Source organism: Podarcis vaucheri (assembly GCF_965113315.1).
Source record: "Podarcis vaucheri genome assembly, chromosome: 2".
Classification (NCBI taxonomy): Eukaryota; Metazoa; Chordata; class Lepidosauria; order Squamata; family Lacertidae; genus Podarcis; species Podarcis vaucheri.
The window spans coordinates 87,828,462-87,842,988 of NC_138760.1; the positions used below are offsets into that span (position 1 = coordinate 87,828,462).

Consider the following 14,527-nt stretch of genomic DNA (forward strand, 5'->3'; position numbering starts at 1 on the left):
TTAGGGTGTCTCACAAAGAACAAATTTCTACCCGAAATTATAGAAAACTGGGTAAAACAAGACTACGCCAGATGCTGGGAGGAAATCTGAGACTGAAGTATTCATCCTCCATGCTACAAACCAAACCTTCTAAGAGAGTCTTTTGCTTCTGCTACAGGCAATAAACCTTAGCTGGCCCTACAAATAACATAGCAAGCACGGTGACAAATGTTACAAGAGAAAGCACAACTGATGGAGACTTCTGAGCAAAAACATAGACAGGTCTGATCCAGCAACTGACAGGAATCATGACTATCCCTTCGGCGTTAAGGCAATACACAGTTCTGCAATGAAGCATACCTTTAAACACAAGAGCTGACAGACAAGAGGAGCCCTATTCAAAGAAACGTGAGCAGCTGTATTATACAGAGTCAGACTATTGGTCTATCCAGCTCAGTACTGTCTATACTGACTGGCAGCAGCTCTCTGGAGTTTTAGGCAGGGGTTTCTCCCAGCCCTACCTGGAAATGCTGGGGATTGAACATGGAACCTAGTGCATACAAAACAGAGGCCCTGCTACCAAACCATGGCCCTTCCCCTAGGTCTTATTCCTCAACAACTCTAAGGCCAAAATATAAGAAAACTTGTTCACTATGATGATCTGGCTAATTCTCACTCTTTGAGTAGTTTGCTTCTCAAGTCAGGAACTCATGTCAATTATTTCAAAACAAGTTGAGATGTAGAATATAAAAATATAGAACTATAAGTTACACAAACATTTGATACAACAGACAACCATTCACATATAACAAGCAACTTGTTTCAACTATATTCGATCTACCTCAGTGGTCTCAATAGTCCCCATGTTCAGATAACACATATAAAACAGTATCGCACCATTCAGCTCGATTTTCTAAATATAACAGACCACCACTAATATATCCAAGGTATCACCACTTGGAATTCAATATAATATCCTCAGCAAGGGATAAGTAACAAACAACTGGAAGCTTTTAAATACCTACGTTCCTGAACTGCAAAGAGATATTATCACAGACAGAAACTCAATTCTTTCAAGTTGAGTGTTAATGTGAGAGAAGTATTAGATCCGTCGACTGAATATCATATGGGATACATTTTCAAAACTGTGTGCACAGTCTTACTCATGTTCCACCATAAAGGTTTCTGTACATCAGATACAGCATACACAGTAGAATCCTCTACTGTAAACTAATTGAATAAGGCACTGTCAACTACATGACAGAAAAATTAGGAACACCAAGCAGAAAACCAAGGAAGGAGAACTAAAATGAGGGGAAGTGTCTGAAGCAGTAAAAATTTCTGAAGTTATAATGAGATGGGAGCAACTTAATAGTTCTACAGTTTTCTCCCTCTTTTTCAGCAGAGTGGAAGAGGGGAGAGTAATTTTTGCTTTCTTCAAATAGCAGAGCCCCCAGGTGGAAAAGGTAGTGGGTGGGGGGTGCTTGCACCTTGAAAAGAATGTGTTATTGTATTATCACACAAAGACCTACAGGGAGGGAATAAAGAGAATTTACCAGTGACAAGAAAGCCTGTTTGATGTATACACTGGAATATTTGGCAGTGAAATATTTCATAAGATTACCCTGAAATTTTAACTTTTCTGTATTCTTATAAAATGAACACTCGCGTTCAGAAAATAATTTAATATAAGAGATCCTCATATTTCATCCTAAAAAGATGCCAATCTTTTTAGGTATATTGGGGATCACCAACGTGGTGCATGTGGTGCACAGAACCAATACAGAGGGGAAACAATAAGAGGTTTTTATAAAGGACTTTTTCCGAAGATCCTGGTTGTCAGGATTAGGCCACAGGCGTGAGTCAGGAGCTGGGAGCTGAGAGTCGGGACCAAAGATAGTCAGCATCAGAGGGCACGTCAGGAAGCAGAACTGAAGAACAAGACTAGAAAGACAAGCCATGCCAGACCTCAGGTACTCAAGCAAAGCTCTACTGAAACAAGAAGCCTACTGGTCCAGGAGAACCCAACAGCCAGCCTAGGAGGAATCAGTCTGGAATATTTTCTCTGAGAAGATGTGGTGATGTGGTTTGCCACATGGGACAATAGTCTGCTGTTTTGAACACTAGGTGAAAACAATCTCGGCTGCCTAGACTACAAACAGTATTGAGAACATTCCTAATTGGAGGTTTATACATACCAAAACAGCAGCTAAACTCAGAATACCCATTTTTATCTTCCACCCACCTCTGATCATTTATGCTACAGTGATTGAATACTTTAAAAACCAATCTACTCCACATATCTATGAGCACTTCAGCCACAGAACATTATACTTAAATATGCATTTATGAAAGCACCACTACTAACACACAACATCAACTACCACAGTCTCCCCAACACTTGCACTCACTTTTTCCACATTCTGAACACAGACACTAAAACGTAAAATGGATTATGTTACTTACCTAAAATGTCCTCAGTTTCAGTGAATGAAAGTGAATGGAATAAAGAAAATACAATCCAACAGAAAGTTAAAAATGAGCAATTAAGTGCAAAAAACCCTTCGAAAGACAAAAATAAAATTAAAACAATGAGCAGAGAATAGAACATTTGGTGCCAGTCATTCAGTTGTATTTACCTTAACATGAGATTTTAACATGAGAAACAATAAGGGTTTTTTTATCCATAACAATCTCAAACAAGTTCACACAAACAAAACACAAACAAATACATACAGTACTGGATTTATGTAAAGCTGACCGAAGTACTAGAAAACTTGTTTGAAAGAGAAATGTTGAGTTGATGAAACAAAATGGCGTTCCCGCCTTTTCCAGAAAAGGGCAGGAAATGCAAGCTCCTGGCCCTGTCACCTCTATGGTCTTCTCCTGTGCCTGCCCAGCAACTAGGGCAGAATCCAGGTGCCCCCTACACTCTTCCTTCCCCACTCTTCCTTCCTCTTGTCACCGCCAGGGCGCTGGGGGGGGGGGAGAAGGAAGGAGCCCCGTCCGAAGAGCACCGGAGCCTGGCCTCCCTAACTGGGAGTTGTGGGGAGGGAAGTGTGCGCGCCTTGCTATTTTTCGCCAAAACAAAGCTCCCGCTCCCTCTCCCTCAGAACCCGCCTTCACGCGTTCTTGCCCCTACAGAGACGCACACCGCGTGCTATGAGTTGCTCCTCGAAGTCAAGTCGCAACTGTATTAACAGTTTTAAGAAAAAGGAAACAAACTTGCAAGACGTTTCCGTCTTGCGAAGCAAGCCCATAGGGAAAATCGTCTTGCGAAGCAACTCAAAAACGGAAAACCCTTTCGTCTTGCGAGTTTTCCGTCTTGCGAGGCATTCATCTTGCGAGGTACCACTGTACAAGGAAACACTAGATGATTGCATAATCCTAAAATATCAGGGTTGTATTAATTAAACTAACTTTTCTTTAGAGTAGACCCACTGAAATTAATAGACCCAAGTTAGTAATGGTCCTTAATTTCAATGGGTCTGCACTGAGTAAAAGTTTAAAACAACCCTCACTGTGTTCCTAAGGCTGCATATCTAAACACGCATACTAGGGAATAACTTGCTTCTGAGTAAACCTGCAGAGGATTGTGGTGCATATGACTTGCACTGTGATCCTATACATGTCTACTCAAAAGAAAAAGGTGTAATATTAAGTTGCATAGGAGTGCAAACTCCCGTGTATCATTGTGGTTGCAAACCTAAACTCAATTGGGAGTAAGTGCCATACGTTAAGAATTACATTTGGGTAAACTTGCACAAGAGCATGGTGAAAGCAAAGAATTCTCATCTTAATTTTGCAATAAACAACATTTTCTGTACTATTGTGCTACATATGTTCATGAATTGGATATGGTGTTTGTTGTTTAGCCGGATTTGCATCCATTATTTTACAGATCAAACGTTCCATGTGACTACAGACAGTGTAATTTATTGCTATTTCTTCATCAGTGAACTGTCAAACTGAAGAAGCACTGTTACCGTTGAAGCTATAAATATTACACATGACTTGATATTTTTTCTCACTTATCTTTTATTAATCACAGAACGAATGACATCATACAAGAAAATTAAAAATAAAAGGTAAAATAATCTACAGTGTGACAAATTTGATAGATAAAATATGTCAAGAAAGAAAGAAAGAAATCACCTGTAAAGCCAACAGTTACATTACTTAATGAAATTTATGTTTCCACAGACAGTAATCCAGTCAATTTTACCCTGGATTTTTTTTTGTCCTGACCTATAACAGTATTTTGCATGTCTTGTAATAAATAGATTGTGTGAGGTGTTCATGTAATGAAGCAGTACAATATTTTTTAAAGTGATGCATAGTATTGCACTCGTTTATTTGTGTGTCTAGATATACTTTTCATCTTCCTTTGAGTTGGGTTGCCAAGTGGCCAGAATTTTAGCTTCATGGCTGGTTGCCAGAACTGGAAGACGCAAAACTAGAAAACCAGCTAAGCTATTTTATTGTTGGTTAGTGCAAATGCTTTGTTCTCTGAATGCAAACCCAAATGCACATACACATACTATGCTGCCAATGTGGAAATTCTCTCCGTAGTAAGAGTGGTGACTGCTGTTTTTCAAGCCGCAAACAGATGAACCATGTAGCACAGGCCACGGTCTCCCACTCAGTCTGGCAACTTCCAGTCACCTCGTCCAAAATACAGTGGGCTGCTGGCACTGCAGACGGCCAAGCCGAGGGTGAAACACATGATACCAGATTCCACAAAAGGCCAGGCTGTTCCCTTCATAAAGGAGAGTCGGGCTTCATATATTCAAAAGCAATCACTCTGGTGCACCAGAATTTAGGAAAACAAAAGTTGGCAACCCAAACTCTGACAACATCAGAATGTTTAAAGAATTTTCTCTATAATCCTAGCAGGAAGCTTCATGCGTTATATCTCTTCCAGTGAATGAAGTCCAAGAACAATGAACAAATGCAGAGGGCAAATATTCACACCATCTGCGCATGAGACCTTAGAACGTTTTAAAACTTGTATATTTCTTTTTCTTTAATTTTGCGTTCAAATGTGGACTCAGGAATCCAGAATGTCAATAATCCTAACCATTCCCATACGAAAAGGTGTGCTGTGAGCAAGCAAGAACTACATTTGTCCCAGGGACCTCTTCAGTCTTCAACTAGGGATAGACCAGGGATGGCGCCCAAGATGTATCCGGTTCACAGCTAAGTATGACCATAGGCCAAACTTACTGGGACTGAAGAGTGTGGGAAGTCCAACTACATCGGAGGGCCACAGAGGGCCTTGGGGATTAACCACTCTATTACTTACACAGTGATGGAGCAACAACTCATAACAAAAGCTTAAACCAATTCACTATGCTTCCTGTCTGCTCTAAGGCCTCTGGCATGGGTGTCTTAATTAAGAAAACACAGAAGATGACTTTTCTGCCATGGTTGGCAGATCTTTAATGTCACAGAGCCTTTTCCAAGTATGATTTTTTTTTAAGCCCTTTATGAAGGTAGGTGCTTACAACAGCAGCATTTACAAAACATCCAATCCCCTGCCCTCCCTGCTACCTCATCAGATCTGAAATGAATAAATCTTTGAATGGGAAAGAATGCAGAAACAAGTATATTTTGCCAGTAAGTGGAAATAAAAGACAGGGACTGAATATTGGAGATATATGGAAGGGCACAACATGATTCCAATTCAGGAATGTGACTAATAATTGCTTCAACCAAAACAGTTAATGGTAGCCATGCACCCAACACGGTGAATTTCAAATTGGATTACTTTCATTTTGAGGGTGGGACTGAAGAACTGGGTTTTCTCCATCCTTCAGTGTTGTCCTATTTAATCATTTCTTATATTTGTCTTGTAGAATTATTATTAGCCAGCAGGAACATACCACCTCTTACCTCATAGTATTTTTCTCTGCTTCACTGCCCTATCCTTAATGCTATTTGTTGGTCAAGAGTTAGATAAAGTTTATTCTGTGAGCTGCCCTGAGACCTCCAGGTATAGGGAGGTATTTAAATTCTAATTCTATTTTGAAGAAGAAGAAGACAAAACCCAAGAGCTGGTTTTTACACATATATCAAATAATCTTTAAAAAGTTCAAGATTTATTTCCCTAAAACATCTGAGGTTTCTTTAGAGGGGAGTGTAAATACCTACTATGGGGGTTAATATTGCACACCTTTCACTGAACACTGCCACAAGGCTTAAGGACACTTGCAGAATTAAGCACATAGCATTAGCAATGCTCAGAATGATTTAGCACTTTCTGCTTTGGGGGAGGGGTAAAAACTCAGAGCTTAACTAGTTTGAAAATATACCAATTGCAATAGAAATTTCAAGATATCTTGGCTGAAGGGCTTTCGAGACAATGGTTTCTTTGTGCAATAAACTCACACTTGTAATTCAGTTATTGAAGGAGAATCCTATTCTCTATCCGAGTTGTTGAGTGGAACTATGTCAATATTCCTCTTCTATTAAAACTGCATTTTCTGAAAGCACTAATATCACTAATCTTGTTACTTTGAAAATACCATGCCCCCATTTTACACAGAGAGATGCATACCTCTCTCTAGCATGCCAGATACAATGGGGAATGGTGCGTGGAATGTTATTGTATTTACTACTGTGGACATCTACTGGATCCCCTGTGGTATCAATGGTGATGAGTGTCATTCCCATCTTTGGGGTAATATTCAAAATAAGAACAGTGACCCTTCACAACAACAGTTTAGTGCTTATAACGGAATCAACTTGGCAAGAGCAAAACCATGCCCTCTTTCCCCTCAATGATCTGTGGGAGTGGCCTGCAGGCCATTGGTTGTCCACCTCTGAACTTGAAAGAGAAGCACAGGGTATGTTTCTTGGAGAGTAAACATATTGACTGGAGAATGTGTATAAGGCCCAAAGAATGTACAAAACGCAACTGAGATAATACACATTTCCATTGGCCTAATGAGATTATTGGTTGGGAAATGTGCACAATGGCCTCTTCATGGACAGATTATGTGCACATTCTTCATGACACATGGTGGATGCACACAATAGCTGCAGGGGGAGGAACATTCACTGGAAATTGCGTCCCCCAATTTCACCAGCAGGAGAATCCCATGAGTAGAGTTTTCATGGAAGCGATGGCCACGCATTATAATATATTTATCCATCTCATGCTAAACTCAGGAGAAAGGCAGTTTGATGCCCCCCAAAGCAAGAAGCAGATAATGTTTTAAAGGCTACTGTGCCCAAGCAAGATGGATATCGGAAGCATGCATGCTTTTATTTTGCTAATCTGTTGCAGCAAAACCCAGGGAAGTCTTATGGCACTTTAAAAACTAACTAACATGTTGTGGCACAAGCTTTCACTTTACTTCAAGTCCACGTCATCTGATGCATGAAGTATAATCCTCGGGTGTAAAGGGAAAAAGGGAAAAAATGGGGAGTTATATGGCAATACTTACAGATGCCCACACCCAACCTAAAACAGTTAGGTGGCTACATACCAACAATACAGACACAGGGTCCAGACCCTACAACAAACTCAAATGCCAACTCTCTCCTTATTAAAGGAATACTTTTACAGTACCTAATAATGCGAGCCACAATATCAGGCATAGCTGTCAAGCGTCCCTTATTTGGCGGGACAGTCCCTTATCCCAGCGCCATGTCCCGCTGCTGTCCCTTATTGATGATGTCCCTTAAATAAGCTACTGAAGGTAATGGGGCCCTTTCTATGTCCGGCTGTCCTTTGTCAACAACAAATTGTTGCTGTTTTTTGTGTTGAATATATGCTATATGGTAATTTATGGACCTAATAGTTATCTAAAGCCATTTGCATGCAACAAAATATGTACTTTATCAAAGTAATTGTTGAGCCCTTATTTTGGCGGCTGATCCCTTATTTTCGAGGCTGCCGGTCCCTTATTTTCAAATCTGTAAGTTGACAGCTATGACATCAGGGGATCATTCATCTGCTTCTCTTCCAATGCAATATATTCTCATCTGCCAGAAATGCCTTCCTGCATTCCACAAAGGACAAAGTGCCCGGTTCCTATGCTAAAGAATAAATTAAACTGAGTACGATGTGTAAAAAAAAAAAAAAGCAATATTCAGAAACAAGTAGGAGAACACTTCAACCAACCAGTACATGATCAATGACCATAAGGTGGCAATCCTTGAACAAAGGAAGTTCAAAAGGAAACACCGATGTAAAAGAGCTGCCTTACTACTCCTCTTCACAGTGGTTTCCTGTCCCACGATGGGGGTTAATTTATTCTGCAATGCTAAAATATGTCTGCTATCACTAATTAGTGCAGTTGTGTCAGGTCATCATGCTTATTTTGCATACAGTTAAGCTCCAATTTGCATTTCAGCCTCATTAACTCCAAGTTTTACATTCTTTTCCCTTTACATCCACTTGCCAAAGGATTCGTGCATCTGATAAAGGAAAGAGACTCCTAGGCCATGAAAGCTTATGCCCCAATAAATTTGTCAGAAGTTAGTTTCTAAGGTGCTGACGACTTTTCCAGAGAAATCCTAACACACATTTACATTCAGGAGTGGGGGCGGGGGGAGATATCCCAGACATCCACTTGCGGAGGGACCGCCATGTCCATTGCCCCACTCTTTCACTATGGGCAGCGAGGAAGATGTGGGGGACACAGTTTTTCCTTCTTTCCTCCCACTGGAATTGTCCACATTGGCAACAGGACTGGCACAGTCATCTTGTTTCGTGGACATGCCATGGAAACAAAAGGGCTTTGGATGTAGCATAGCCACACTAGCAGACATGCCCCAATTTTTCCCTCTCTGCCAGATGTTCATCACTGGAGGAACATCTATGCTGCTAGAGCTACCCACTGCATACTGGAGGACCTCTGGCAGCATTAAGAGCCATTCAGCCAGTGTGGCTCCATTTCCACCTGCATAGCAACACACATGCTGCCTAAGGCTCCTCAGCTAACTTTACAATAGTTTTAGGATTGCACAATTATGTTATTTGTTTACTACCGTATATATATATGTTTTGCATGCATACCATTTAACATATCTCAGTCAACAAGTATTTCTATACTTTCCTCCATCTCCACATAAACAGGATTTAAAAAAAAAACATTATTTGTACTTTCTTCACTTATAAAAAGAGGATTTGATTGCATGGAATAAAGAAAGCATTAATGGGACAATATATTACAAAGAAGAAACTAGAGCATCACAAAAAATATATATTCTGGGTTGTATCCAACTATATTCTCCTCAAAGTAGACACACTGAAATTAATACTTGTAAGATAAGTCACTTCTGTTAATTTTAACGTGTCTGCTATGAATATAACTAACACCAGACACAACCCTTAATGTTGAATTTCTTTAAATAAATTATCTTGTGAATATCAGCCATTTGCATGCAAAACACCATGTGTAACTGAAGAAAATTGCTATAGTGGTTCGGGGCTAATTCTGCGTCTTCCTAATTCATAAGACACAGCCAATTACATCATAGTGCAAAAATACCTTTTAATATCAGCAACATTTTTTCCTCCAAAATAAGTGAAACTTATCATACAAATTTGAAGCAATACACATTTTCTATACTTATTGCAAATTAGTTAGAGAATCTAAAATAATACATCGGGGAGGGGGAAATCTCTGTCATCTTAAATTACCTGGAAAGGAGAAATCAACTACCCAAACAATAATTTCATGTTTCTTCTCACATCAGCATTTTCAATATATGTGATTTAAAAAGAAAAATCACTCATAAATTATTATAATCCCCAACTGTAGCCTTAGAGGTTAATTTGGCAAACTGCTTTAGTTTCTTAGCCAGCCATGCTGGAGAGGTAGCAGGAATGGAGGCAGGGACAGCAAGCGAAAAGGTTCCCAAAGCACCAGCCTAAATTCCTCCAGTCATCCACTGTTAGTTTACTTCCTAAATGCACAATGCCACAGAAAGAGACACACGCCCAATGAAAGCTTGGTAAAATGCTAGAATCATTGGAATAACAGAATCCGTGTGTAACAAAGTGTACTTTCAGTTCGTAAGGTATCAACATGAAGCAAGGAAATTTGACAATGCCACCAACTATATTCACCAATCTAAAGTGTCATGTGAACTATCTGTCCCGTATCCTGTCCCAACATCCTCCTCCTCCTCCTCCCTCTATGGTCATGAAAATATCCAACTGCAGGCAAGATGATTTCCTCAAGCTTCATTTTCTCTTCCCTCTATGAGGAATCTTAGGTGATTGCTTCATGAATTTTTAGTTTCCAGTTCTGATTATTTCAAATACCATACACTCTTACTTACAAGAGAGCACTTATTAACCCCCTTCAGAACCTAGTGAGAGATATTGACTTCTCTGCAAAGGGAAATATGAATCACCAATTATATTACATGAGGAAATCAATAGCTGGCATTTAACAGTGCTGGGGCCAACCTGAGGTCCAGCAACATGTTTGAGTACCTTAAAAATCAGAATGATGTTTATTAGTTGCTACTCTTCGAAATCTGCTTTATTATTTTAAGGAATGTCTTTAAGGAACATTACTGTTACATATTAATTCTAATGGAATTATTTTTGCAGTTGGCCCAGAATGTTCAGGGTGGGGTGCGGTGGGGGTAATAACAGAGAAAGCACAAAAACATAAGGATATAATAGTTGGTTTACTGCATACTGTAATAAACAGTATTGGGCTACTGTTGAATGTACCGTATTTTTCTCTCTATAAGACGCACCAGACCACAAGACGCACCTAGTTTTTGGAGGAGGAAAACAAGAAAAAAAATATTCTGAATCTCAGAAGCCAGAACAGCAAGAGGGATCGCTGCGCAGTGAAAGCAGCAATCCCTCTTGCTGTTCTGGCTTCTGGGATAGCAGCGCAGCCTGCATTTGCTCCATAAGACGCACACACATTTCCCCTTACTTTTTAGGAGAGAAAAAGTGAGTCTTATAGAGCAAAAAATACGGTAAGTTAAGGCCCGACCTACTGGTCTATCTTTAGACTATGCCCCCTCTCTCTGATAAATATATAACATGTTTCTATAGTAAAGTTTCCTGAATGCATTTGTATTATTGCAAAAAGTCCTGAAAATACAAAAAAATAGGTAGTGACCAACAATCATTCTCCACATTGTTAATGGAGAAGACTCCTGGATCAAAGAAATTCTGAATGAAGTGAAGCTTATTGGGGCACTTTCTTCCCAGTTAGAAACTAGAAACAGGCAACAGGGAATTATTATGTTACAAAGCCAAAACATGCCACCGGTAGGCCATCATTACACAATAATGCCGCTGACCCTACCTGGTGCCCACCAGACATTTGGGACTAAGAGTCCTATCAGACCTAGCCAGCATTTCCATAAGGGCTGTGGCTGATGCAAGTTGTCGTCCAAAATATCTGGAGGAGACCAGGTTGGAGGAGACCACAGTAAGCAAAGCATCAGTTGCCTTTTCCGCATACCATTATTTTCGTTTGCAATTGCTTACCTGGTTTTCCTCATGAGAAACCCTCATCTGCTCTTTCAGAACGGACATTCTGGCCGCTTCTTCTTTCCGCAGCACTCTTTCCTTTTTGAGCTCAGGGCTCCAGAAGGTCTTGATGCTATTCATGGAAGAGCCAAGCTTGCTATCTTTGATGTCCAGTTCTTTCCTCAGCAAGTCATTCTCTCTCTGTAACTCCTTCAGCTGCGCTTGTAGGTCTAGCATGGTGCTATCCCTTACCTGTCTCAACATAGAAGGGATCTGGTGGTGGTGGTGATGTGCAGAAGTGGTCAGCCCCCCATGCTGATCGGTGTAAGAAAGGAGGTCGGAGTGGGAAAGGCCAGCGGAAGCAATATTAGGACTGCTCCCCATAGCTGTCACTCGACCACCGTACACAGCTCGATTTGTAGCCCTTCCAAGAGTCATTGTGCCCTTGGGGAAAGTAGTGGACGCCACACCTTCATGGTCACTCAGGTACATTGGTCCGGATGTTGCATAGGCGGCATTAAGTGACTGGATATTCTCCATTGATAACGTCTTACCTGTCCCTCCACCTCCTCCACTACTTGTTCGCCTATGGCCCAGCCGAGGAGATCTTGGCAAGCGAGGGGATCTGGCAGGACTGCCTTCCAAGTTACTGATTGTTCTTGCACTTCCATACATTTTTATTTTAATGTGAGGTACTACTTAATACGAAATTAATCACACTTAAGTGGGTTATTCAACCTCTATTTCCAGTTGTTATTGTTGGCAAGCTGCTTCACAGCATTCTTCCAAAAGGCAACGAATTCCTTAAAATGACTTCTCCAGGCTGAAGATCTGAAAATAAAAATATAATTAGAGATTACTAAAAGTTACTTGACAATGCCAAAACCTGGAAGCACAGGTTCATTTTAACTGTGGGTTTATGAAATTACAATAGTGCACTATCCTTCTGAGCACATTTTCAAACTAAGAAGAATTCTGTATGTAATAGTTACTTTTATTGCCAAAGGGCTTTTTGTTTTTATATGTAAGAATGCCATATACAAATACACAGCTAAGGTAGATGGACTTGACATTGCTAGAACATACACTAGATTCCATGATTAACTCTGTGCCTCAAATGGATTTTTTTAAAAAAAGAATGAAGGGAGAAATAAAGAATTACCAAATATTTTTAAAAGGATTGTGCCTAGAAATCACCATACTGCAAGTGTCTTTGCCATGGAAAAAACATTATTCATAATAATTTGCTACCAAGTCAAAATCAAGATGTTAATGTTATTATATAACAATTTATAACAATAATTTATTATTTATACCCCGCCCATCTGGCTGGGTTTCTCAACAGCTTGTGACCAGTTTACTAGAAGAATCACGTTACCCCACACGGGCCCAGTTGGCCACTTAAATCTGCAGAACTGGCACTTTTATTTACAAGGGCCACATAATGCCCATTCCACACTGCTTATTTTTTTATATATTATGTGTGTATGTGGTTTGCTCTTATAACTTCTGAGGTGTTTACAGTCCAGTCTTCTTCCCTGTTTAACAGCAGGCACTATGCTGGCTCTTCCATAGCCTTCTTGGACTGTGCTAATTCTCAAACATTCTCAAAGTTGTAAGATATGTACACAGTGAGCATGGAAGTAAAATCTCAGACCAATGCGCTTGCCCTTATAATAAGCAGAAGCTTAAATATGAACTGGCTCCATTTCTTGGAAAAAAGAGAGCATGAATAGGTCTATTCACACACATTACATGAGGTAAACTCTGGCTGTCATGTACAGTGGTAGAGTACATAGAACTCCAATGCTCTCTTCTGTATCACACAACACTTACTGCCTACACCACCTGTGCAATCTAGCCTGTAATATTAAGTGATTGTGAAATTAGCTTAGCTAGAACCTTCAACAAATTCAGGTCAGCATCTTTATGACCTTCCAATCTGAATTAATTAAAACATTTTAAAGCACTCTTTGTGATGTTCTTTCTCCTCCTTACACCATCACCTGTGCTGTTCTCCTGCCCATTTTTCTTCCTGCCTCATCAACATTTACCGTATATACTCAAGTATAAGCTGACTTTTCAACACTTTTTTAATGCTGAAAAAGCCCCCCTCAGCTTATACTCGAGTGAGGATCTCACCCAAGTGCATTTCCAGCAGCAGAGGCTGGCGGCAGTGGAGGAACGAGCAGCCCTTTTGGGCTGCTGCTTCTTCCTCCGGCACTGCCGCCACCAGCCTCTGCCTCTCAGCAGCACCCTAGGTAGGCAGGGGGACGGGAGGGGCTGGGGGGGAAGAAGCCCCCTCTGCCGTGTGCGAAAACGCACTCTGGCCCACCAGGAGGTTTGTGGTGTGGTGAACTGGCTTATACTCGAGTCAATAAGTTTTCCCAGTTTTTTGTGGTAAAATTAGGTGCCTCGGCTTATATTCGGGTTGGCTTATACTCAAGTATATATGGTTTATCCTCTGTACAATCAAAGAAGCAGGTACTTCTTAACATGAGCAGTTTGCATCTCTCCAGAGATCTGTCATTCTAACGGGCACCACAACATTGCTAATATGCATAGCCATTTGATACTCTGTTTAAATTTGTCACACATTGTCAGGTGACTGTTGCGGTTGCTCGAGAGTAACCAGGCAGGACTCCGACCTGCGTTTTACAGGCTTTATTTTGGTGCAAACTATTTACAGTGAAAGGGATGCGGGTGGCACTGTGGGTTAAACAACAGAGCCTAGGACTTGCCGATCAGAAGGTTGGTGGTTCGAATCCCTGTGACGGGGTGAGCTCCCGTTCCTCAGTCCCAGCTCCTGCCAACCTAGCAGTTTGAAAGCATGTCAAAGTGCAAGTAGATAAATAGCTACCGCTCCGGCGGGAAGGTAAACAGTGTTTTTGTGCGCTGCTCTGGTTAGCCAGAAGTGGCTTAGTCATGCTGGCCACATGACCCAGAACCTGTCTGCGGACAAATGCCGGCTCCCTCGGCCTATAGAGCGAGATGAGTGCTGCAACCCCAAAGTCGGTCACGACTGGACCTAATGGTCAGGTGTCCCTTTACCTTTACCTTTACTTACAGCGAAGAGCCCCAAAGCTA

At 40.8% G+C, this 14,527-nt stretch overlaps 1 protein-coding gene and 1 long non-coding RNA gene across 12 annotated transcripts in view; one reads left to right on the forward strand and one right to left on the reverse strand.

Annotated features, from left to right (window-relative positions):
- The window catches only part of ERC2 (ELKS/RAB6-interacting/CAST family member 2), a 529,811-nt gene that overhangs the window by 493,970 nt on the left and 21,314 nt on the right, over window positions 1-14,527 (reverse strand). For all 11 annotated transcript variants that reach the window (XR_014216005.1, XR_014216006.1, XR_014216007.1 and 8 more), the window contains exon 2: window positions 11,459-12,271. Coding sequence is in view for 3 of the 11 variants with exons in the window: in XM_082209373.1 (XP_082065499.1) it covers window positions 11,459-12,115 (657 nt within the window). In the remaining 8 variants the exon portion in view is untranslated. The remainder of the gene's footprint in view (window positions 1-11,458; window positions 12,272-14,527) is intronic.
- The window catches only part of LOC309525531, a 382,776-nt gene that overhangs the window by 185,206 nt on the left and 183,043 nt on the right, over window positions 1-14,527 (forward strand). The window lies entirely within an intron of this gene.